The following is a 22,504-nucleotide window of genomic DNA, read 5'->3' as shown; positions in this document are numbered from 1 at the left end:
CATCCCCTGTTATTCCGTGCACCTATTACAATTATCTCTTCTAGGCAGTATTTAAGGGTACAGTAGCCCAAACCATTTGCAGAAATATGCATAAATCTCATATCCACAAGAGCCGTTGCACCAGTTTGCACCTGGTCACATAAGAGAGAAAGGAAATATATAGATGAACTCTTACTTCCACATCAGCCTGCTAAATCTCTGTGGGCTAGGCTGATATTAAAGGCATAGAAGCACATGCGGTGTAAAAATAGAGGAAGTTGGCAACCCTGTCAATTAAGATTCTCTCCCACTGCACATGTGGCCTTTGAGGTTTCGGTTTACTTAAATCCAGGGTATCTCAACCAGGTGCTGCTACTACCATTCTTAGGAAGACAGAGGGAGGAAGTGAGAAAACAGGAGAGGCTGTTAGGAGGTTTCTTCCTGTCTATTGGCTTCAGCCATTTAAACAGCTGCAGAAAGAGAAATGGGTAAGTAAGTTGCTAATTGGGCTGTTGTATTTGCAGCCACTTAGGGTCTGGGTTTCCAGGCAGGTGCTAATGTGGAAGGTGTGGCTGGATTACACCACTATGCTGTATTGTCACCACAGAGAGGATGTTATAGGTTGAACAAGGCTAACGTCTGCCCCAAGACAGACATAACTCTTCCTGACATTAAGAGCTGTTCGAGAGTGGAATTTGCTGCCAAGGAGTGTGGTGGAGTCTCCTACTTTGGAGGTCTTTAAGCAGAGGCTTGACAACCATATGTCAGGAGAGCTCTGATGGTGTTTCCTGCTTGGCAGGGGGTTGGACTCGATGGCCCTTGTGGTCTCTTCCAACTCTATGATTCTATGATTCTATGATTCTAAGACCTGTCCTTTACCCCCATAATGACCCTGCTGCCCTTGGGTGAGGTTGAGGACTCCATCCCATTACTCCTATTGCAGTAAGAGTCAAATACCTGCCCAGTCTGTTTCTGTATGTGCAAGGCAGGCAAGCAATCTTCTGCTGCACCTTAGCCAATGAAATGTCTAGAGCTAACCTGCCTGAGGACAGGGACTTTGCCATTTCTGGACTCCATAGACTGTGCTATTACCTGCAGTATAGGGAAAGTAAGTGAAGCAAATGATGTTGATGTGTAGCATAACACAGAGGAGAAATCAAGTGTCCAATATAGGCTTTATGGCCATTTGATGTATTTAACAAACATACAAAAATCGCATACCACTTACTCAACAGAAGACCTCTCAAATTAATTATAAAATACCAATGGGGCTAAACATTAAAAACAAGCTACCTGTATATGAAACTAGCATTTTAAAAACAATTGTGCATAATAGAATCACATGTTAAAGTTACATGCCTCAGTTGGCTTGCAAAAATAAAAGTTATTGCAAACACGAAAAACAATACAGTGGAAAGTACCTAATATTACCAGGCAGACAGTTCCAAAAAGTAGGTGTTGAATGGATTGCCTTACAGAAACTTTAAACCTTTTGGCTAGAAAACATGCTTTGTGCTACTTAAGTTTTATTTGTTTTAAAATGGTGTCTGAGGCAATACTCAATTAGCTCAACAGGATTTTCTCTCAGGTAAGAGTAGGATTACTTCCTTAGAATGATATATGGGGATATATATACATATATATTGATTTAATGTCAAAGACACTTAAGATATAAAACTGAACTTTTAAAATAGCTGAAGGTTTCAGATTATGAGATTCAACAGGTGGAAGAGTGGGATTTAAGCCAAACACAGATCCATTAATATTAGTACCTATATTGTAGCCAAGTTCATGAGTCAGTTAATCTGAAATACCTCACCCATCTGGGACTAAATAGTCCTAATTTAAAGTGACTATTGTTGCAGTATGGGCTGTTCATTGAAGTCATATAATAGTTGGCTGTTTTGCTATATCAGGGGTGGGGAACCTTGAGCACAGGGACCAAATGTGGACCTCGAGCCTCTCATCTGGCCCTCAAATCTCCCTAAGCCAGACAGCCTCCCAAACTACACCTTTTGTCAGCCCATTGGAGGGTTTTGCTGGGTGGAAAGCTTCCTTCAACTCTGAGAAAGCTTCCGGCTTCCCCGGAAGATAAAGAGGGATCTAGGGAAGGTGAAGACACCAGCCTACTCCCATTTCTTCCTCCACCCTCTTTTGCTTCTGGCCCATGGCCCCCAGGAAGCTTCAAGCAAGGAACTGTGGCCCTTGAACTGAAAAAGGTTTCCTGCACTCTCAGCTAATTAAACTCTTAACTTCTTCCAGATCCTGCGAAATCTGGGTCTACAAATGACATAATGGAAAAGCTACGTCTAAAATTCTCACAGAAGCCATGGAGTGAAACTATGGATCTGGTTCGTCTCTCCATGGTAAGAATTGTAGTGAAATCAGTTCTGTTGGGGAGGAGTAATGTGGGAGAAACTTTTTTTTTTAAAAAAAAAAATGCTTTCTTGAGGAGAATAATTGAAAGTAGAAGGGAAAGTGAGTCAACGTGTGTATATGTTTTCCATCTTATTTTCTGCCTGACGGGCTAAAGTTTAACATGTGAGGTTGTTATTTTACTGCCCTGTCATCTCCACTCTTGATCTTGGATGGATAACTCTGAAGGGGGAAATTTGGCAAGATGGCTCTAGGTGGGAATAATGGAGGGGATTCTTAACTTCCCCAAAATACTGATTGATTTTGATTATCAAGGAAGATACTAAATTCAATTAAATGGATAGTTTGTGTGTGGTCTTGGGAGAGTGATGCAAATTCCATGGTGAGAATGGAAAATAAAAATGGCAGTGTTGTAATGCTTTGTAATTACAAAGCTAACCAATCCCTTACGGATTGAAAAATTGAATAGGCAAATATCCCCCGTTTGATTTTATATTTTTTCCAATCCGCCCCCAGCTGATACTGGGATGTGGGGATACTTGGTCTGTTATAAAGCCTGGTGGAGGGGATGTCTTCTGCCAGTTGTAGCTTCCATTGCCGCTGCAGCATTTTGATCTGGCACCCCAAAGGGGGCGATGAAGGTCAAGATATAAGAGGCCTGACTGAGAGTGCTGAATTCTCTATATTGCTTTGAACATACCAGCCAATTTTATGACTTGCATGTAATGATTATATGATACAAATATATGTATATGTATCTCTCTCTCTCTCTCTCTCCCTTGATGAGGACAAACATTCTTGGACTTCAAGTAAGGCATCAGAGTCTCCCATATCTATTTGCCTTGAGAAAATACAAAGAACCTTGCACGGTAATCAACTCTAAGATTGCCTAATTTTCTGTTATGTTTGATGGAAACAATGTCTAGCTTCTGTCTTGTCATCTTGTGCAACGAATGTGTCTGGGCCCTAGATGCCTTCCTTTTACAAAAGGTACGAAGAGCAATATAGCACAATTAAGCAAGAATCTTTGGACTTTTGCTCTTAAACTTATGGGACCTGTTGACTGCTTTTATTGAACATGTTGATTCTGTGTGATGGAACCTTATTCCCTATTTTTTCATGTGTGCAGCAGGACCTTTGGCTGCAACAATGAACAAGCTGTCACTCTTGTCAAATCGAAAGGGGTAAGTATACTCTGCGTCTACTAAACACGCTCTCTTCACTTCCCGCAGCAGTGGGACTGCTAGGTATGTTTCTACGGCTGTATAATTTTCACATGACATGCGTACATGCCATTCGTTATATTCAGTGGCTAAATCATCCTCTAAGCTGCGGCTTACTGCCATTTTCCTGCGATATCCTTGAAAGGGATGAGCATGAGCAGGTCAGGAGTTCCCCTCGGGCAGAAAGTTTTGGGCCATTGCCCATACTGGGGCCTGTGAAATGATTACTACTTCACCTCAGCCTCTTGACAAAGCGTAGATAAATGCCACTACAAAGTGGCATTTCAGAAAATGCAGGAGAAGGAAGCCGCTTTATACCAAATCCAGCTATTAGTATTTTAATCTCTGTGTCGCCTTGCATCATCTGCCTTTCCCAGCCCTGGAGATGTTGGAGGCTGAACCTGGGGTGGGGTGGGGGGCTCAGTCCAAAGCATGTGGCCTTCCACCGATGTACAGACCTGCTGCTGCTGACGTTTAATCAGGAACTGAAACACAGCCGTTTGGAAAGCTGAGTGCAAACACTCCTTTCTGTAGAACCCGTATACATCAACCAAGATAAAGAAAAAAGTTTGCATTCGGGGTCAGCCCATCCATGAAGTGAGGCATCCTGCCTCAGGTGGCAGGATCCACAGGGGCAGCAGCAGCAGATGTAGTAGTAGTAGTAGTAGTAGTAGTAGTAGTAGTAGTAATTAATTTATACCTGGCCCATCTGGCTGGGTTTCCCCAGCCACTCTGTTGATCTTTATTCCTCATCACTTTGTTCCTGATGTAGATCCTCACTCACCCTTCCTTCCTGGTGGAGAGGGGGGACACCATTTTGTGGTTCACTTCAGGTGCCAAAATGTCTTGGGCCAGCCTTCTAGGCTTCTGTTGCACACTGTAACTTTTAAATGAGCAATGCATTTTTTTTCTTCTTTCTTTCCTATGTAGACTTAATTATTCTGTGAGCCCCAGTGGGGCAGTTTGCTATATAACATCCAAATCCTTCTACATTGAGATTCACCTGGAGACGGATGGGAAAGTGGTGGATGTCAGGTTGGCTCACCCTGGGAAAAAACCCCTGGTAATTTTATTTTATTTTTCCTTTGAGTGTTCTGATGAAATATAATCCTGCTTTTCTTGTTCTTCTAAAATATCTATAGCTTCATAATAAACCCTGTGGAGCAAGTGAGATGCTTGCATGTAAGTCAAAGGGACCTTTTATTGAGGGTGAAAGAGGAGAGCGCAAAATATGGTCTGAAGCTCAACATCAAAAAAACGAAGATCATGGCCACTGGTCCCATCACCTCCTGGCAAATAGAAGGGGAAGAAATGGAGGCAGTGAGAGATTTTACTTTCTTGGACTCCATGATCACTGCAGATGGTGACAGCAGCCACGAAATTAAAAGACACCTGCTTCTTGGGAGAAAAGCAATGACAAACCTAGACAGCATCTTAAAAAGTAGAGACATCACCTTGCCAACAAAGCCATGGTTTTCCCAGTAGTGATGTATGGAAGTGAGAACTGTACTATAAAGAAGGCTGATCGCCGAAGAATTGATGCTTTTGAATTATGGTGCTGGAGGAGACTCTTGAGAGTCCCATGGACTGCAAGAAGATCAAACCTCTCCATTCTGAAGGAAATCAGCCCTGAGTGCTCACTAGAAGGACAGATCCTGAAGCTGAAGCTCCAATACTTTGGCCACCTCATGAGAAGAGAAGACTTCCTGGAAAAGACCCTGATGTTGGGAAAGATGGAGGGCACAAGGAGAAGGGGACGACAGAGGACGAGATCGTTGGACAGTGTTATCGAAGCTACCAGCATGAGTTTGACCAAACTGCGGGAGGCAGTGGAGGACAGAAGTGCCTGGCGTGCTCTGGTCCAGGGGGTCACGAAGAGGCGGACACGACTAAATGACTAAACAACAACAAACAAGTCAAAGGGACAACTTTACATTAGTTATAACACTTATGCTGTTGCTGCTACAACCAAACTAAACATCTGCATTTGCAAATGCAAAATAGCAAATGCTGAACTGCAAAATAATTGCACAAAGACTGTTAAAATTCCTTATAGCTGGGTGACCATGTCTCCTTAATTTGTCCCCATCTGATGAGACTGCTTGACATGAAGTAGCAACTATATGGGCTCGTCCACATGGGGAACTTTATGTGGGTTTGAAGCTGATTGTTCCTCGTTCACATAATGTCCTCATCCAACTGCTAGCCCACAATTTCCCCCGTTAAATTTGAATTTTCCTAGTCTGGAGGGGTAGTCCAATAAAGGAAGTAAATGCAATATGTGGATGCAGTGAAGCACATGGTGCATGGGGGGGGGAGGTTACATAGAATCATAGAACTGTGGAGATGGAAGGGACCCAAAGGGCTTTCAAAATGATGCAATCACACTCCAACTACGGGTGGGAGAAGAGTAGGAAATATATGCCTTTATCGATTCTGGTTTACAGCCAAAAGTGACTGTTCCTGAATAGATCTTGGGAAAAACATCCTTGGATATTCCTCGTAGTGTCTGCTTAGGTTTCGTGTTGACTAAGGTTCGGCTTATGTCATTTCTCCTTTCTGCTTTGTTTTTAAGAAAATAGTGCCCCTCTTTAGAAAACCATAACCTCTGTTCTTTCGTCTTCTAGACCTGTGAAGATCTTTTGCAGCTTCTGAGGTACATATGCGCTGGGTGGATTTTTAGCACACACAATTTTTTAGTTTTTAATTTCATAAAATAAAAATCCTTTGCCACTGTTCCCATATCGTTTTCTGTGGTTGAGGTAAAAATGAATAAATAGTTCTGATAACTGTTGCTTCCATCCCTGCCTGCCCTCCGTCCAGGACCAATTTGAGCCATTTTCCAAAGTTATTTAGCTGCTTTTTAGATGTCTTGTTTGATGGTAGCGCAATGGTAAGAGCACCCCACTGTTTTCTATGTCAACATGCTGCCAATATCAGATTCACTTTGGTGGTGGTGTTTTCCCAAATATTTGCCTTATCGGCACTGACAATTGTTGCATGTATTTTGCTCTTTAGAATGGAAAATTTTGATGCCTTTGGAAACATGCTGGCAGACATGTTAAATATTTATCAGATTCCAGGAAGCAGGTTTGTTTGTTGCAACTTAATTACATTACTTAAATTATTATATTGTATATAAAACTCCCTTCCTCCAATAAGGTCTTTCTTTTCTAGTGAAACAAAGTCCAAGGTGTTTGCTGCCTTCCTGGCTTTGGAAAAAGACCTCTGCTCACTGTCTGCTTTGAGCAGGTAGGTTTGACAGTGGTTGGGGAAGGTGCAAGTTCAGATGGTTGTCATAATAATAATAATAATAAATTTTAAGGCATTTGAGTGCATTCTTGATCTCACTGATTACTGTATATACTTTAAAAACAGAACACCAGGTATGGACAGAGTCACTGAAATACTATGTGGAAAAGTTGGCTATCTGAACCCAAGAAGTGGAGGTAACTGATTTTTCTTTCTTCAGACTGAAGGAGATATCTGTGTGATCATGGTAGCCAAGCATAATTTAAGAATGCTAAAGAATAGTAATACCTTGGGATTGCTTTCCAGTGACTTTGTAGGTAGCATGTATGATAGAGGCATTGTTGTTTGTAGTACAGTGGTACCTCTGGTTACAAACTTAATTCGTTCTGCACCCGAAACTGTTCGTAACCTGAGGCACGTTTTCACTAATGGCGCCTCCTGCTGCTGCCATGTTGCCGGTGTGCGACTTCTGCTTGCATCCCGGGGCAAAGTTCGCAACCAGGAGCATCTACTTCCGGGTTAGTGGAGCTCGTTACCCGAAGCGTTCGTAAGGAGGACGGTACATAACCCGAGGTTCCACTGTGTGCACATTCATCCCAGTATACTTTCTGCTCACAGGACTTTGTGCTCCAGAACCGCTTTTTGACAAGAGATGATGGTGAGAGCAACATGAGTGTGTACAACCCCTTTCCTGTCTCCGAGTCTTTTTCTAGGTAGCTGTGAAAATAGAGGAGAGGTCCTGACTAGTTTATCCTTGCGTTTTGGTCCCTTTGCACATACACTTCTCCTTGTTTATGAGTAATGCTACTTTCCCCTCCCCCATTTGACTTATGTTTCCTGATAAGGTGCTAGTCCTGTTGCGGCTGTGTCTGTGTGATCCATGTATTAGATGATGATAAAGGATTGAACTGTGCACTTTCTGCACAACTGCCTTAAAAGTTAAAACCAAGACAAGCTAGTGATTTCCTGGGTGTCTGATCATTGGGCCACTGCTTCCCCCAATGCCTTTTTCTTCTGCCTATAATTCTTCTTTTCTCTGGTAGTAACTTGACTGTGTGCAGCTGTTTCTAGCAGAGTTGTCCCTAAATGGCACTTTGGAGCATCTCTTGGGGTGGCTCCCCCCATTTGTTCAACCTTCTTGAATACAGTGGTACCTCAGGTTACAGACGCTTCAGGTTACAGACTCCGCTAACCCAGAAATAGTACCTCAGGTTAAGAACTTTACCTCAGGATGAGAACAGAGATCGTGCACCAGCAGCATGGCGGCAGCGGGAGGCCCCATTAGCTAAAGTGGTGCTTCAGGTTAAGAACAGTTTCAGGTTAAGAATGGACCTCTGGAAAGAAGAAGATTCTGCTGAACTTTGGGAGTCAGAAATGGAGCCACAGATGGAGGTTGTGGCCCTGCAGAAACATGAACCTTTGGAATTGGCAATTGACTTTCGTAAAAATGAGACTCAGAAAGATGAAGTTTTGACTGGACTGGAAATGGGGGGTTGGATTGACCCCCCTGAACAGGGACATATGGACTTTCCGAGTGTGGTAGTGGATTGTGAGAGGCTTGGAGATATGGGGATCCCAAAGTTTGGAGGGACTTTGAAACATGCATTTAAGTACTACATGGAGCTCAGTTTGGACTGTGGAAAAGGAACCTTTTGGTTGGAAGGAGGTAAAAGCATTATTAAATTGGAGACTACACGTGTGAAAAGAAAACATGAAGAAAAACAGTGGAAGGGACATGGAAGGGATTTAAGAGCCTCGGATATAAGATTACCAGGTTAATGTGCCAGCTTAATGGGATAAATGGACTGACAAACCCGGGACCTGGGGGAAGGGACGTTGGATGAAGACTTTTATTTTTTATTATTAGGACAATTTTATATAATTGATGAATATTAGAAGGATGCATGAAATGAAATTGCTTGGCTCTAGTATAAAAGTTTAAGGGATTAGGAAAGAATATAACGGTTATCAAAAATAAAATTTAGGTTAAGGTTTTTTATAAGACAATGAGGAGAATAGAGTAAGGTAATGCAATGAAAGATTAGAATAGGGTAAAAACTTGATGGTAAGGATTTGCTGAACTAACAAATTGAATTGGAATACAGGAAAGGGAGGGATGAGGAGGTCTGGGGAAATAAGTGTATGAAGATATGTTATGAAAATTAATGTGTTTTTAACTGTTTCTATTTTCTATTTCTATTTTTTTATTTTTTCATTTGTCTTGTTATAATTTGGAAACTTTAATAAAATATCATTTAAAAAAAAAAAAGAATGGACCTCTGGAATGAATTAAGTACTTAACCCAAGGTGCCACTGTTTTTTAAGGTGTCCTGCAGCCTGCTCCTCAATATTTATGCATAAATTGTTTGCATGATTTATCCCTATTTTATACAATCAGGAAGAAATTTCATCCTAGGAGTGATAGCTTAGATGGTAGAGCATTCGATTCTTAATTTCTGGGCCGTGGGTTTGAGCTCCACATTGGATAAAAAGATTCCTGCACTATAGGGAGTTGGACTAGATGACCCAAGTGGTCCATTCCAATGCTACAATTCTGTGATTTGTACAAAGGAACTTACTTGTTTTATATGTTTAAACTGTTGAGTGGATAACTAGTTCTCCACAACAATCTCCTTGCAACCCCAAACAGTTGTTTGGGTCCCCTGTCGCACAATATGGCCCTGGGGTATTGAGTCCTTTGCATTGGAAGCAAACAAAAACGATGAAGGGGATCAAACACCCTAAGCTTACATAGCTTACATTGCTATCCATTGTCTGCTTTTTCTGTTTAATCCCTCTAATTTTCTCAAATTCTATAGGAAGCCCTATGAACCTTGAATTTTATCTATCGCAGTATCAAATTCTAGAGGAACAACTCACCCCAGGTATTTATTAATTATTATTTTGTCAGTTTACTCACAAAAGTGACTCAAAGTGGCTTACAACACAGTATAAACACACTAAAACCCATTACAGCAAACAAACCAATAAAATACATCTATAAAAAATAAAAGAAAGGTCCCACAAAAATATTATTATGAGTGAGGGATTGTGAATCGACTAGAAAACCTCCATAGTGGGGGTCTCATTCTGCATTCCCTTTTAAAATAGATTCTACACTCACTAAATTACATGTGCTTCATTTTGAGTGAGTAAACGAAGACCAGTTCTATCCCTGCTTGTGTATGATGAAGCTCCGCTGATATCAGTGGGACTTACTTTTGAGTAGACATGGACAGGATTGCATGGTTATGCTAACTGCTCTCTGGAGGGTGTGAGGTTGAGATTTTCCCATCTCTGCCACCTAAAATCCTTTAACTGGAGGTTTGGGGGACTGAACCTGAGACCTCCTGCATGCAAAACACTGAGGTGTGGACACATGCACACCCCCAGCCACAAATCTTTGTGTGATTGGAGCAGAAATCTTTATGTAATCCCACTCCTGTCCCTTCTCGACCCTCCTGTGCTGTGACTCGTTGCCTTAACCTTCATTCTGTATTGCTACAGGCATTCAAGTGTGTATTGATACATGTATTCAAGTTGACAGCTTGATAATATTGCTAGCTTCTTTTAGTGGAAGCTACCCCTAGCTCCATCTGGTATGCAGTATGAGACCCTCCCTGCCCACGGACTGTCTCGCCAGAGTGGTGCATGCTCTGGTTATCTCCCGCTTGGACTACTGCCATGCGCTCTACGTGGGGCTACCTTTGAAGGTGACCTGGAAACTACAGTTAATCCAGAATGCGGCAGCTAGACTGGTGACTGGGAGAGGCTGCCGAGACCACATAACACCGGTCCTGAAAGACCTGCATTGGCTCCCAGTACGTTTCCGAGCACAATTCAAAGTGCTTTAAAGCCCTAAACGGCCTTGCGTTCTGGGAAATGATTTATAATGAGTTGAAAAAGGTGTTTAAATATACCTTTCACAAGAAACCAGAGGCCTTCCTCCTGGGCATTGTCGGCCAGAAAGTGTTAAAGAAGGATAGAACTTTCTTTTTATATGCAACTACAGCAGCAAGAATTCTTATAGCCAAACATTGGAAGACACAAGATTTACCCACGCTGGAAGAGTGGCATACGCAACTGATGGACTACATGGAGTTAGCTGAAATGACTGGCAGAATCCGAGATCTGGGAGAAGAAACAATAGAAGAGGACTGGAAAAAAATTAAGGACTATTTAAAAAATCATTATAAGTTATATGAATGTTGAGAATTTGCAAGGTTGGGAAAGATCAGATGGGCGGAGTATAAATAATTATTATTAGCCTTCAATCACTCTCTTGGCAAGCCACATCAAAGTTCCAGGGTGTATCTGGATGTAGTAGCACAAACGTAAACCCAAGGGGGCTCCTGCAATACCAAGAGGAGGGTAGGGCTGATACCTACAGTGGATGCCACATGGTAACGTTTTCCATTTCTCTAATATCCATTCCGGGATGTGTGGTTTTTTTAAAAAGAGACTGTCTTATGTAATGTTTTTTACATGGCACACAACTGTGTTAACATTGCAATGCACGTATGTGAAGAAAAATACTGGAACAATTAAGGAGAAAAATGAAGTGTACTGGTTTGGATGTGGTCATTTTGTGAGAAGCTGGACAAGTTTAAGAGTTGGTGGTGACCTGTTGCTTTATTTGTCCTGCTATCTGCTTGGGTCAAAACCCCCCAATAACCATCAGTCATAACGGTAGAGGACTAAAGACAGTGCTTCACATTTCAGCAGAGTCCATCAGAGCTGACCACCCCAGCTTGGCCCACCTGCTCCCCCACTTTAGTTTTTACTGACAACAACAAGTGGAAGAGGACCACCATATTAAATTTCCCATCAGTGCCCTGGACTGGTTCACATAGTATCCGTCCAAGGCATTGTGGGGACTTAAAATTTCAGCCATTTTATTATTAAAATGGCTGCCGGCTTCCCAGACCCACAGCTGTCACCATGGAAACTCACAGGGGGCCTAAATAGATACTGCCACAGGGCCTTCCCTCAGACTAGTCCAGAACTAGCTTTGAAATGGCAAGTGACAAAATGGGTTCAGATGGCAAGCAAGGCATCCATCATGCAACCTTCTGTTCTCTGACAGAATAACATCACTGGCTATAGAACTTAGAATCACAATTCACTTAAGTATTGGGGGAAATCAATGTTTCTGGACAAAGACTTCAAGGCCATTTGTGTATCATCTTCACCAGTCTGACATATTTGTGTCTTCTCTTTCCACCAGGCTTGAAAATAGAAGGCAGGAAGGTGCTTGTCATAATAGGAGGGGCTGATGCAGTTCACCGACTCCCTCTTGCACCCTCACTTGTGAATTCGCCGACTGGTGAAGATGGGTAAGACTTGAGGGCAGCATTCATGCTCCTATCAGTATAACTGAACATGGAAATCCCTCGCTAATGGGTGTGTGATAGCACATCAAATTCACTTCTTAATAGTCTGTCATTTTAAGACACTGTGAGGAATGCGGTAGGAAAATGTGTACAAAACCAGGAAGTGCGTCCTCAAATTACACATTGTGTTCTTCACACTTCTTAAGAGTACATGCTTAAACTGGCCATTTTCAGTCTGAAGAAAAGGCTGCTGACAATCCATGACCCAGTATGTGCTTTTGATCTGGATTCAGGCCAGGCTGAACTCTTATTGTGCCCCCTCTCCTCACCAACTGATGTTTCCCTTTGAAGGTGCTGTCTACTGTGAGCAGTGCTGGTGGTCTCCAGCTCTGACCAGCCCCTGTGAGCCTGGTCAATGGTCAGGGATGGTGGGAGTTGAAGTCCAACAACATCTGGAGGGCCACAGATCCTCCGGATCTGATAAAGGAAAATCCTGTCTGAGATCCTGGAACAGCCTTTCTCAGATTTTGGTACCCAGGTGTTGTTGGACTACAATGCCCATCATCCCTAGCTAGCAGGACTAGTGGTCAGGGATGATGGGCGTTGTAGTCCAACAACACTTGGGGATGCAAGCTTGAGAAACATTGGCTTAACTTATAAGATTGTGCTACCAGAGTACTGGTCAAATTAGCTTCCTTTTACCTGATGCTTAACTTTGAACCCTTTTCTTTAGCAGCCCCAGATTCCTGCCTCTGAAGGAAGTAATTTCTGCACCATTATCAGCTTGCTTTTTCCTGATGTTTTACCAGAACTGTCCTTTTCCTCTGTCTTCATCCAGTATTCATAAACTACAGGAGCTTACAGGCATGCTTTAATTTAATTAAGTACATAATTTTGTACCTCCACCCTCCCTCCCAACATGCTAGCATTTCAATAGACCCTAATTAACATTTGGTTAATTCTTCCCCTACAGGGGTATGAAGGCTGACGGGGCCCCAGGGTGAAGTTAGAAAGGGAGAAGTGGCAGGAGCGTAAAATGAGAACCAAGTATTGCTGCTTCTGTACTAGGAGTATAGCATTCATGCTGGTATTTGTCTCAGCCTTCCCAGGAGCAACTTGCCCATTCAGGAGCACAAGTCCTTGCTGATCTGAATAGCCCTGTCCCTCTGTTGGCAACCATCCCACTGATTTATTGATAACCATTGTGTGATCACATCTCTCTTTGCCTCTTCTCATGTGATGCTGTTTCTCTCGAATGCATTCCATCTTTAATGATGCTCTTGTACAGTACTAATGGAAAAAAATTATTTGGTTTTAGGGCTTCCAGTTGCTAGATTGAAGCCAGGTCCTCTACATGAGCTGATTGTTCAGTTTGCCCTTTCAGAAAATCATCCGCATGGTTTGATAACAAGTACTTCTTCCTTCATTGTGGTAATTATACTCCAATTGTTGGTATTCACTCCAGTTATGAGGTCAGGAATGAAGCTGCTAAATGAGTCATAATTCTACAGCTTACTGAAAGCTGTGTGTTGAATTCTGGGAAGTCACATGAATTTTCTGAAGTAGATGACTTTAACACTGCTAAATTTGATTATGACCTAAGTTGCAATTCTTTGCCCAGGTTGGCCTTTACACAACATACACAAATTGTGTGTGTGCGCGCGCTCTCTCTCTCTCTCTCTCTCCTTACTCTCCCCCTCCCTCACACACAAAATTACACTCAATTCAGTGACTCTAATGTGCAAAATTGTGGGGCTGTCATCCATGAGATGTCATTAAAAAGCTAAATGCGGCCTTATATAACACAACTTTTTTAAAAGTCTTGTTTCAGGTTAAAACCATTTGCACACATGGTCTCATAATAGCTGGGAAAGTTTCATAAAGATGTAGCATAGAATGAATTCATTGTGGGGAATAACTTGATAGAAAGATCCAACTGGAGTGAATCCTGTTGGTGGATTATATTTATTTCTTACATCTTCTTGCCCATGCTTTTAGTTTATATTCAGTTCTTTTTGGTACAAGTTGCCCTTGAAACAGCTGTGTGTGATAAATCCTACTATGTGGAAACTGGCACTACTGGTATACAAACCAGAGGCTAAATGTGCACATGGCTCACACAGACACCATTTGTCCACGTGCATTTCTGTCCATGTGCATTCATCCATACATGGGCACTTTCAGCTGAACTCCATCTTGATGTTTATGGGATGTGTTCATGGGATGTGCTGTCCTCTCCTCTCAGTATTTTCCTACCCCTCCCCTTGAGTTCTGGAAAACTGAAGTCCACTGTGGGCATGTCAATCATTTGTTTACCTGTGTGAGTGGCCAATATTTATTATTACTGAGATACAAGTTTTCCAGTATACCACACTTGTGGGTTCACCCCCTCCCCCCAAAGTGCATCTCTGTCTCAGCCCCAATAAAAGCCCACCAAGGAAACCTCACCAGTGGAAGTAGGGGGTGCAGGAATAGGTGGCAGTACACCCAGCAAAACATTCACACACATAAGAAGTGGCCCTCACAATGTGCTTCAGTGTGTCTGGGTAACATCTGAGTTCACATTGGATTTCCACCCCTTATCACATGGATTTGGAAGTTCTGAATTAAATGGCAGAGGGAAGTGTGGACTTCTACTTAGATGAGGGCAATGTCATGTGGACCAGGTGAAAAACAAGCACACATAAGATGCATAAAATCCACTTTAAACTACCATGTATACACATCCAGGTTGGTTTTTCCCCACGGTGCCATTGGGCTTGAGAGCTGAGCAACTCTTCAGATCCAGTGCAGAGACTACTCCATTTAATAACTTGTTTAAAAATGGGTGGTCAAGGCATCTATAGTATAAGCAGCTTACTTCAAGGTTTGCTTAAAAGTCCAGTGTCACATTCTTTGTACTGTTCTAGACAACTACTGTATTTACTCAAATCTAATGCTCACCTTTTTTGTTATGAAAATCAAGGTACGCATTAGATTCGATGGCACATTTACATTTGCCAGCAAATACTTTTTTTGGTTTCAAGGTTCTGAAAATTGAGGTGCGCATTAGATTTGATGGTACGTTAGTCTCAAGTAAATATGGTATGTTTTTGAAGGGAAGTTCCTTTTATTCATGTTTCCTATTCACTACTTTAAAAAAAAAAATCAATGCAGGAAACAATTGCTACTACATCCATGAACAAATCTTGTACGGTTTATGTTCAGTCTCTTCCAGGTTGCCCAAAACACAGCTATTTCCTAGATAAAGGCATAGAAAAATCTGATACAGCTGGAGCAATGGTCAAGAAAATCCCTTTCACCCACCCCAAATGTGTGCCTGATATGATTGAAGTTCTCAGACGTCAAGCAGCATATAACACCCTCATTAGCAGCTGTGTGTCTGAGACAACTGAGTGTGAAGGTAAGATGTTCGCACATCTTTTGCTCACACCTCTTTATGATTCTGCTGTGTTTCTACTAGTGAATTCTGGGAAGAGTTTATCTTCAGTATTTGCTGTGAAACTCAAATATATCAATTGGGATTTGTATGTTGGATGCATGTAAAGTTAGGTCCACCTTGGATGGTGGTGACAAGATATTCAGGCATTCGAAATAAGGAGGTGTGATGGACAGCATACTGGTTCTGCTCCCCACTCAGCATTTTTGTGATCCAATTCATTGAAAGTGGCTGGGGAAATTGTGAGCCCATCGTATCTGTGGAGGTTAAGTTGGGTACCACACCCCTCTAATCGTTGGATCTAGCAAGTATTAGAATTTAACCAAGGAATAGCCAGGCTAGCCACCTCGTGAGGTGATAAACTTGAGCGATGAGCCATTAAGGGGGATTAAGAGGCAAGATGGCAAATGGGTGGGGCCCCCTCTCACAGATAAAGCCAGAGTTGAGAGAAGCAGTGAAGTGACCAGGAAAAAAAGCAGCAAGCTGGAGACAGGGTCAAAGAGAAATATTTGATTTCTGTTTGAATCCAAGGCTGCTGCCGTGGGAGAAACTAATGTTGTAGGCTCAGTTTGTATATACATGTAGATAAACCATACATCATAAAGACACCATAGTCTCCACTGTGCCTCATTCCCAAAAATCACAAACCCTGTGTAAGCACCTGGAATCCCTGAAACCTTGGAGATTGAGGGTGGGGTGCAACAATATGAATAGCGTAGAACAGATCACGCAAATCAAATGTGCATTGGCTGCAATGTTCTCCCCCTTCTTCTTTGTTTCATTTGCAACTCCCATCTTGAAACTATATAGTCTGTTTTCGGCCCCTGCCCCCTTTTCTTACATAGCTCAGTACTACACTACATCAGCTGGTATCGGTTCTCCAGGGTGTCAAGTGAGGTTCTCTCACAGTCAGATCTGGAGATGGCAGGGGTGGAACATGGGATCTTCTTCGTGCAAGGCACTCAATGCTCTGACACTGAGCTCTACGGCCCTCCCTTCTCAGCAAAAGTTCCTGCAGGCAGAGATTTAAAAATGAGTGAAGTATTCATGGGGACTTGTTTTCAGGTGTGCTTGGAACTGTTTGGATTCCAACCAACAATGTTGACACCTTATAACTTATTTCTTTTGGAGATAGTGAAACTGAAAAGGAAATTTTCAGCAACTGTACAGTCGTACCTCGGGTTATGGACGCTTCAGGTTGCGTTTTTTCAGGTTATGGACTGCCAAAACACGGAAGTACTGGAACGGATTTCAGCAGTCGCGCATGCACAGAAGCGCTAAATCGCGCTTTGCACATGCACAGAAGCACTGGATCGCAACCCTCGTGTGCACAGACGCGCTGCTGCAGGTTGTGAACATGCATCCCACACGGACCATGTTCACAACCCGAGAGTCCACTGTATTTCATTTGATGTTTGTACCATGAAACTTCATGAGCTTGTACAAAGCAGGACTCCTTGAGTCTAGCAAAAACCAACCCACTCCTACTTCGATGGTAATGTTTTAAGTTAAAGGATATAGAATACTTGGAAATCAATACAAATGTTTTCTGACTACACCCACTAATTTATATCTCTAGTTCAAATTAAATGTTTAGCTCTGTTGCTACAGGGTTAGCCCAAACAGTCACTAAACAGTTATTTCCTTCCAGATTCATCAGACTTGCTTCATTTTGACGTCCTTCAGCAAAAAGCCACTAGTTTTTCAGTAACATTCCAGCATCCATTGGAGGAGAATCTAGCCTGTGGTACGTCTCCAAAGGAAAGGTGTTATTGGGTGCACACAGGCATACAAAAAGTCAGCAGGGAACGCGGTGCAGAAATGCACTCGCTGCATTTTGCACTACACATGTAGCCTCATTTGGCTCGGGCCGGGGTAGAACGTGTGAATGTGTATATGTGTGTTTCAGTGTTAAGAACAGACTGGATGTCCGTACCACACACTGGCACAATAACCAGTTCATTGAAAAGCTACCTCAGTTTTCCCAGAGCAGCACTGTGCAAAGCCCTAAATAGCTGGCCCTTGTGACTGCTTTCAAATATTTATAGGAAAAGTGCTGGCCTAAGACACTTTGTGCCTCATGTGGAGCCCAAATAGTGCCCTGCTAGAACCAACACCCCAAATTTTGCTTCAATTCCTGCCTTCCTCTAACCTGCCCATCTCCCTATGCAGTCTGAACACACAGAGGTAAGGAACTAGAGAGGAGGAGCTGGATCACATCTGTGACCTATTGCCACATATTCATAAATAAGGTCTGAAAAGAGGTGGCAATAATAATAATAATAATAATAATAATAATAATAATAATAATAATAATAAACAATAAATAATTTATTATTTATACCACGCCCATCTGGCTGGGTTTCCCCGGCCACTCTGGGTGGCTTCCAACAAAATATTAAAATACAATAGTCCGTCAAACATTAAAAGCTTCCCTAAGCAGGGCTGCCATTATTATTATTATTATTAGTCTTCTACACAAGTGTCTCATGGTGATGTACAATATGGTTATAGTTATACACAAGGGAGCTCTTACTTTAGCACACATTGAAGAAACTGGCAAACTCTTCCCATTTACTACTTAGCCATCTATATTAACTCTTTTCTACTATTGCACATTGTGTGTGTGTGTGCGCGTGCGCATGCATTTCTAGTGTTTGTCTCTGTTAAATTGGTTTAGGGGCTATTGGTACAAAAAGTAGCACATTATGTCATTTACAGTCCATCTTTCACCCTATGGTCCCAGGGTGGAAATACATATTTTGCAACCTGGGTATAAACTGGATCTGATTCCCAGTTTTATACTATGGTTGGGAATATTAAAAAGCAGATGTTGCACTTTATCACATAATCTATGGATTAAACTTTAACCACACCAGCTTTGAAGATGGCTTGGGATAAACTTGCAACAGGTGAACAGCCTGTTTACTGTTTTGTTAATCCTTCCAATGTGCACGTCTTTGGATTGGGCTGGTGATGGGATAACAGGAGCCAGTTCAAATGCCTGTTACTCATAGGTAGATGTGTGAATGGACTCCTTTAGAAAGTATTGGTGACATTTTTTTTAAATCTTGTAGTGATTTGTAACTGCTCATTTTTACAGTCAGCATGGAATAAGCATGAATATGTGACCTCTTCCCATGAAGCATGCATGCTTTCAGGAAAATAAATAAAACCAATGCAGTGATCAGAAAGAATTCCTATTTAAGGATTGAATAGATTTGGTGGTTGTTGATAATTCTTACTGTTGTCTCTACTATAATGTCACACTTGTTTTTAGAGCATTTTTCCCTCTTCTGTTTAGTGATGGTCGATGTTCTGAGTTCAAGGGACGTTATATGCACTCTTCATACACATTCTGAAGATGGAGCATTAATCTGCAGCAATGATTATCTCACAAGAGTCCTGAAGCGGTAGGTAACACTTCTATAATATATAGGGGTCAAGTTTTCTTCTGTCCCTCCCATCCCTTTTCCTTTTGTGTCATGTATAATGGAATGGTTTGTAAACCGATGGGTGGCTATCTATAAATTTAATAACTTTGTACAGCAGCTAGAAACGTTTAAGTGATTTAAAGGATTAAAAAATTATTTCATGTAACGGGATTTTTTTTTCCAGTATTTGAATAAACATTGGGGCAGGGGAAACAATACCATATAAACATTGTAATGAAGAATTTATTAAAAATGGTGGGTTTCACAGGCCAATTCTGCTTTTTAAAAAAGGATATTCTCAAATGATGCATGCATTTAGACAGTTTGCTGGAGGAACTGGACCTTAATAATACTGAGTAAGCTTTCATAGGAGAGCACAACACAGTGAAATAGCTCCATCAGGCTTAAGACGTGAGAAACAGGCAACCAAAATAAACTACAGTGGTGCCTCGCAAAACGAAATTAATTCGTTCCGCAAGTTTTTTTCTTCTTGCGAGTTTTTCGTCTTGCGAAGCACGGTTTCCCATAGGAATGCATTGAAAATCAATTAATGCGTTCCTATGGAAACCGCTTGCCAGGCTGGCGGTGCGGAGAAGGGCTTTTCTCCCCACCGCAAGCCTTCAGGACAGGTACGGGAACAGAGGGGAAGGGGCGCAGCACTTCTCCTCTGTTCCCGGGGCTTCGGTGGGAGGAGGGTTTTTCCTCCCCACCGCCAACATTCAGAACAGCATTCTGAATGTTGGCGGTGGAAAGGAAAACCCTCCTCCCACCGCAAGTCTTCAGGACAGCCTTCCGAAGGCTGGCGCGGGGAGAAGGGCTTTCCGCCCCACCGCCAGCCTTCGGAGGAGGTCCGAGGACAGTGGGGAAGACGCGCTGCGCTTCCCCGCTGTCCCGGAGATTTCCCTATGGGCTTTCATCTTGCGAAGGAAGCCCATAGGGAAATTCGTTTTGCGAAGCGCCTCCAAAACGGAAAACCCTTTCGTCTAGCGGGTTTTCCGTCTTGCGAGGCATTCGTCTTGCGGGGCACCACTGTACCCACAAACTCCATAAATGTCTAGCTCCAGATGGTCAGAAGAGTTAGTTGAGCCCTGTATGTCAGTGTGACATTCTCTGGAACTCATGGCAACTAAAAATCTCCTCCATCTTTTAATAGTTAGCGCAACTAGAGGCTCCTTTGTTTCTGTAATGGGCAGCTTAGACCACTGTCTAAGCATCAGTGGGCTGAGTCTCAGCAGTGGTCTTTGGACCACTTTCAGGTAGGCCTCAGCATCACTGCCTGCCATAGCCTTTTGGTTGGACCAACGGCAACACTAGCAACTCTGCATGCAGAGTAAAGGTGGCCAGGAGACAGAGAGGTTCAGGAGTGGGCCAGGTCTCCCTTGCTCTGATGGGAAAGAGACTGAAGTGTTGAAGGAAATTAAAAGGCTGATAGTTGTTGTTGTTGTTGACAACAACAATGGTAGTAAAACAATGTTGTTATAGGAGAAGGCTGCCCAGATCAGAAAGATTGATGAAAGAAATGGGTGGTGGAGGGGTAGGAAATACTTGTGAAACATCAAGCATGAATAGGATTTTCAGCAGTGTGGTGGGATGCAACTTTAAAGATTCAAACTGCTCCTGTTGAGTGAGCAATGCAAAATAAGATTGGAATGTCGGCGGTTTGAGGCCCCACAACAGGGTGAGCTCCCGTTGTTCAGTCAACCTAGCAGTTCGAAAGCACATCAAAGTGCAAATAGATAAATAGGTACCACTCCGGCAGGAAGGTAAACGGCGTTTCTATGCACTGCACTGGTTTCGCCAGAATCGGCTTAGTCATAATTTCCACATGACCCGGAAAAACTGTCTGTGGAAGCGGACAAACGTTGGCTCCCTCGGCCAGTAAAGAGAGATGAGCGCTGCAACCCCAGAGATGTTCGCAACTGGACTTAACGTCAGGGGTACCTGTACCTTTATGTCACCTTACAGAAGAACTGGCATGGAACTGTAGAAATTTATTTTATGTAATCTATAAAGCTTTCTGCACTGCACTGACTTGTTTGGAGACAGTGGCAAATGCAGCTTTCTCTATCCACCAGTCAGTTAGTTCTGTATATGGAGCAGCCAGATTATATTTAGTGAATTAGCAATTCCTTAAATATTGGATGACTTGGCCCTTCTCTTAGGTGTATGTCAATTCCGGTTCTCATGAGAGCAATTTTCAAGAAAGCCACCCAACAAAAAGCTGAGGAAACTTCTCTGAGCAAAGACGGAGTCTGTGAGGAAAACTGCAAAGACCAACAAGTTGAACATAACCAGCAGTAGTGTGGCTACTTGTGAAACTGAGTGACAGCATTATTATTTTTGGTGTAATTCTTGGTTTATTTCTCTCACAAGTTACAACTGGGCAAAACTAATTCTGCTCAGTGAAAAACATTGGAAAAAGTTACGTTTTAAGTCACAAAAGCAATTTGAATGCAGAGATTACCACCTTATTAAGTTTCAACTTTGTAAGGGTTATTTTATAGTGAATGTTTAGAAAAAGTAGGTTTTCTGAAGTAGTATGTTAAACAAAGCTTTAGGAACTTTTTTTTAGTAGGATAAACATTTTTTGGCAGGGGTGGGTGGGTTATTTTAATTCAACTTTTATCTTTATACTGGTCACACCCTGTAGCAGAACTCTAGTCCACCTGAAAGTTTGTCTAAATTGGGCTTTTTTCTTAACACTAAAGCTTCCTTTTTTCCAGACGTGATCTTTTAAAATAGGGTCTTGATTCCATCAAATGTTAGTCACATAGGGACATTTTTTCCAGGTAGCATTGATTTGATTACTCAGGGACATAGTTAAAATTAAAAGATAAATGAACCATCTTTACACTACAATGAAACTTTTGCACCCCAGCCCTTTCCCATAATTATACTCTTTTGTGTGCAGTCTCTACTGGATAGAGGTATGAATCTCTCTCCTGAGATCTGCCCTTGCACAGACAATATGTTCACCTTGCTCTACATGTAAGGTGAAGTAAGTATTTTTACATGATTGTGTTTGTGTGTGTGTGTCTCACACACAGGACTTCTCTTGGTCTGAACCAGGTAGAGTTTAAGTAGTGGTAGCTATAGTACAGCAAAGTAAGGGCAGCAAAAGACCCATAGAACTCACATTATTTGGGAGAGAGGAGGCTAATCTTTCGGGGGGCCACATTGACCCATAGTCAACCTTCCCGTGAGTAGCAAGAACTGCACTTCTCGAGGCTGCGTTCCAATAAATTATTTTACACTATCAAGTCGTTTTTATTATTAAATTTAGTGATGTCAAATTTTGTGAGGGTATTGGCGGTCACAGAAGTGGGACACAAGTTTGTCACCCCTGTTCGAAAGAAACGTTAATTCCTTTTGAAGAGGAATTTCTATTTCTTTGTTCTCTTGAATAGGTCTGCCTCTTCTCGCATTGTCCACCTGCCCCTGATTAGTGCAGCACTGACTTTTGGGCAA

At 42.3% G+C, this 22,504-nt stretch overlaps 1 protein-coding gene and 1 long non-coding RNA gene across 3 annotated transcripts; one reads left to right on the top strand and one right to left on the bottom strand.

The window, feature by feature from the left end:
- The first annotated feature begins 354 nt into the window (after window positions 1-354).
- LOC309515204 (mediator of RNA polymerase II transcription subunit 1-like) lies at window positions 355-22,454 on the top strand. Of its 2 annotated transcripts, none has more exons than XM_082192862.1 (17): window positions 355-467; window positions 2,242-2,345; window positions 3,143-3,224; window positions 3,485-3,539; window positions 4,509-4,641; window positions 6,206-6,234; window positions 6,597-6,668; window positions 6,756-6,830; window positions 6,957-7,027; window positions 9,650-9,715; window positions 12,058-12,166; window positions 12,900-13,027; window positions 13,482-13,594; window positions 15,371-15,566; window positions 17,254-17,349; window positions 18,907-19,015; window positions 21,199-22,454. In XM_082192862.1, exons 1-17 carry the CDS (start codon window positions 464-466, stop codon window positions 21,335-21,337), a joined length of 1,581 nt encoding a protein of 526 aa, XP_082048988.1. In that variant the 5' UTR covers window positions 355-463; the 3' UTR covers window positions 21,338-22,454. The 2 variants fall into 2 exon arrangements, with proteins under 2 accessions (XP_082048988.1, XP_082048987.1); XM_082192861.1 differs by having other exon boundaries at window positions 12,897-13,027.
- On the bottom strand, window positions 19,262-20,528 carry LOC309515253. The gene is made up of 2 exons (XR_014212362.1): window positions 20,080-20,528; window positions 19,262-19,484 (listed from the first exon to the last, which is right to left on the bottom strand). It is a non-coding gene; the product is annotated as an uncharacterized lncRNA (long non-coding RNA).
- Window positions 22,455-22,504: the final 50 nt, after the last annotated feature.

This window comes from Podarcis vaucheri, assembly GCF_965113315.1.
Source record: "Podarcis vaucheri genome assembly, chromosome: 12".
NCBI classification, from domain to species: Eukaryota; Metazoa; Chordata; class Lepidosauria; order Squamata; family Lacertidae; genus Podarcis; species Podarcis vaucheri.
Note: the sequence above shows the minus strand (reverse complement) of the source record. Positions and strands in the feature narration are given on the sequence as shown.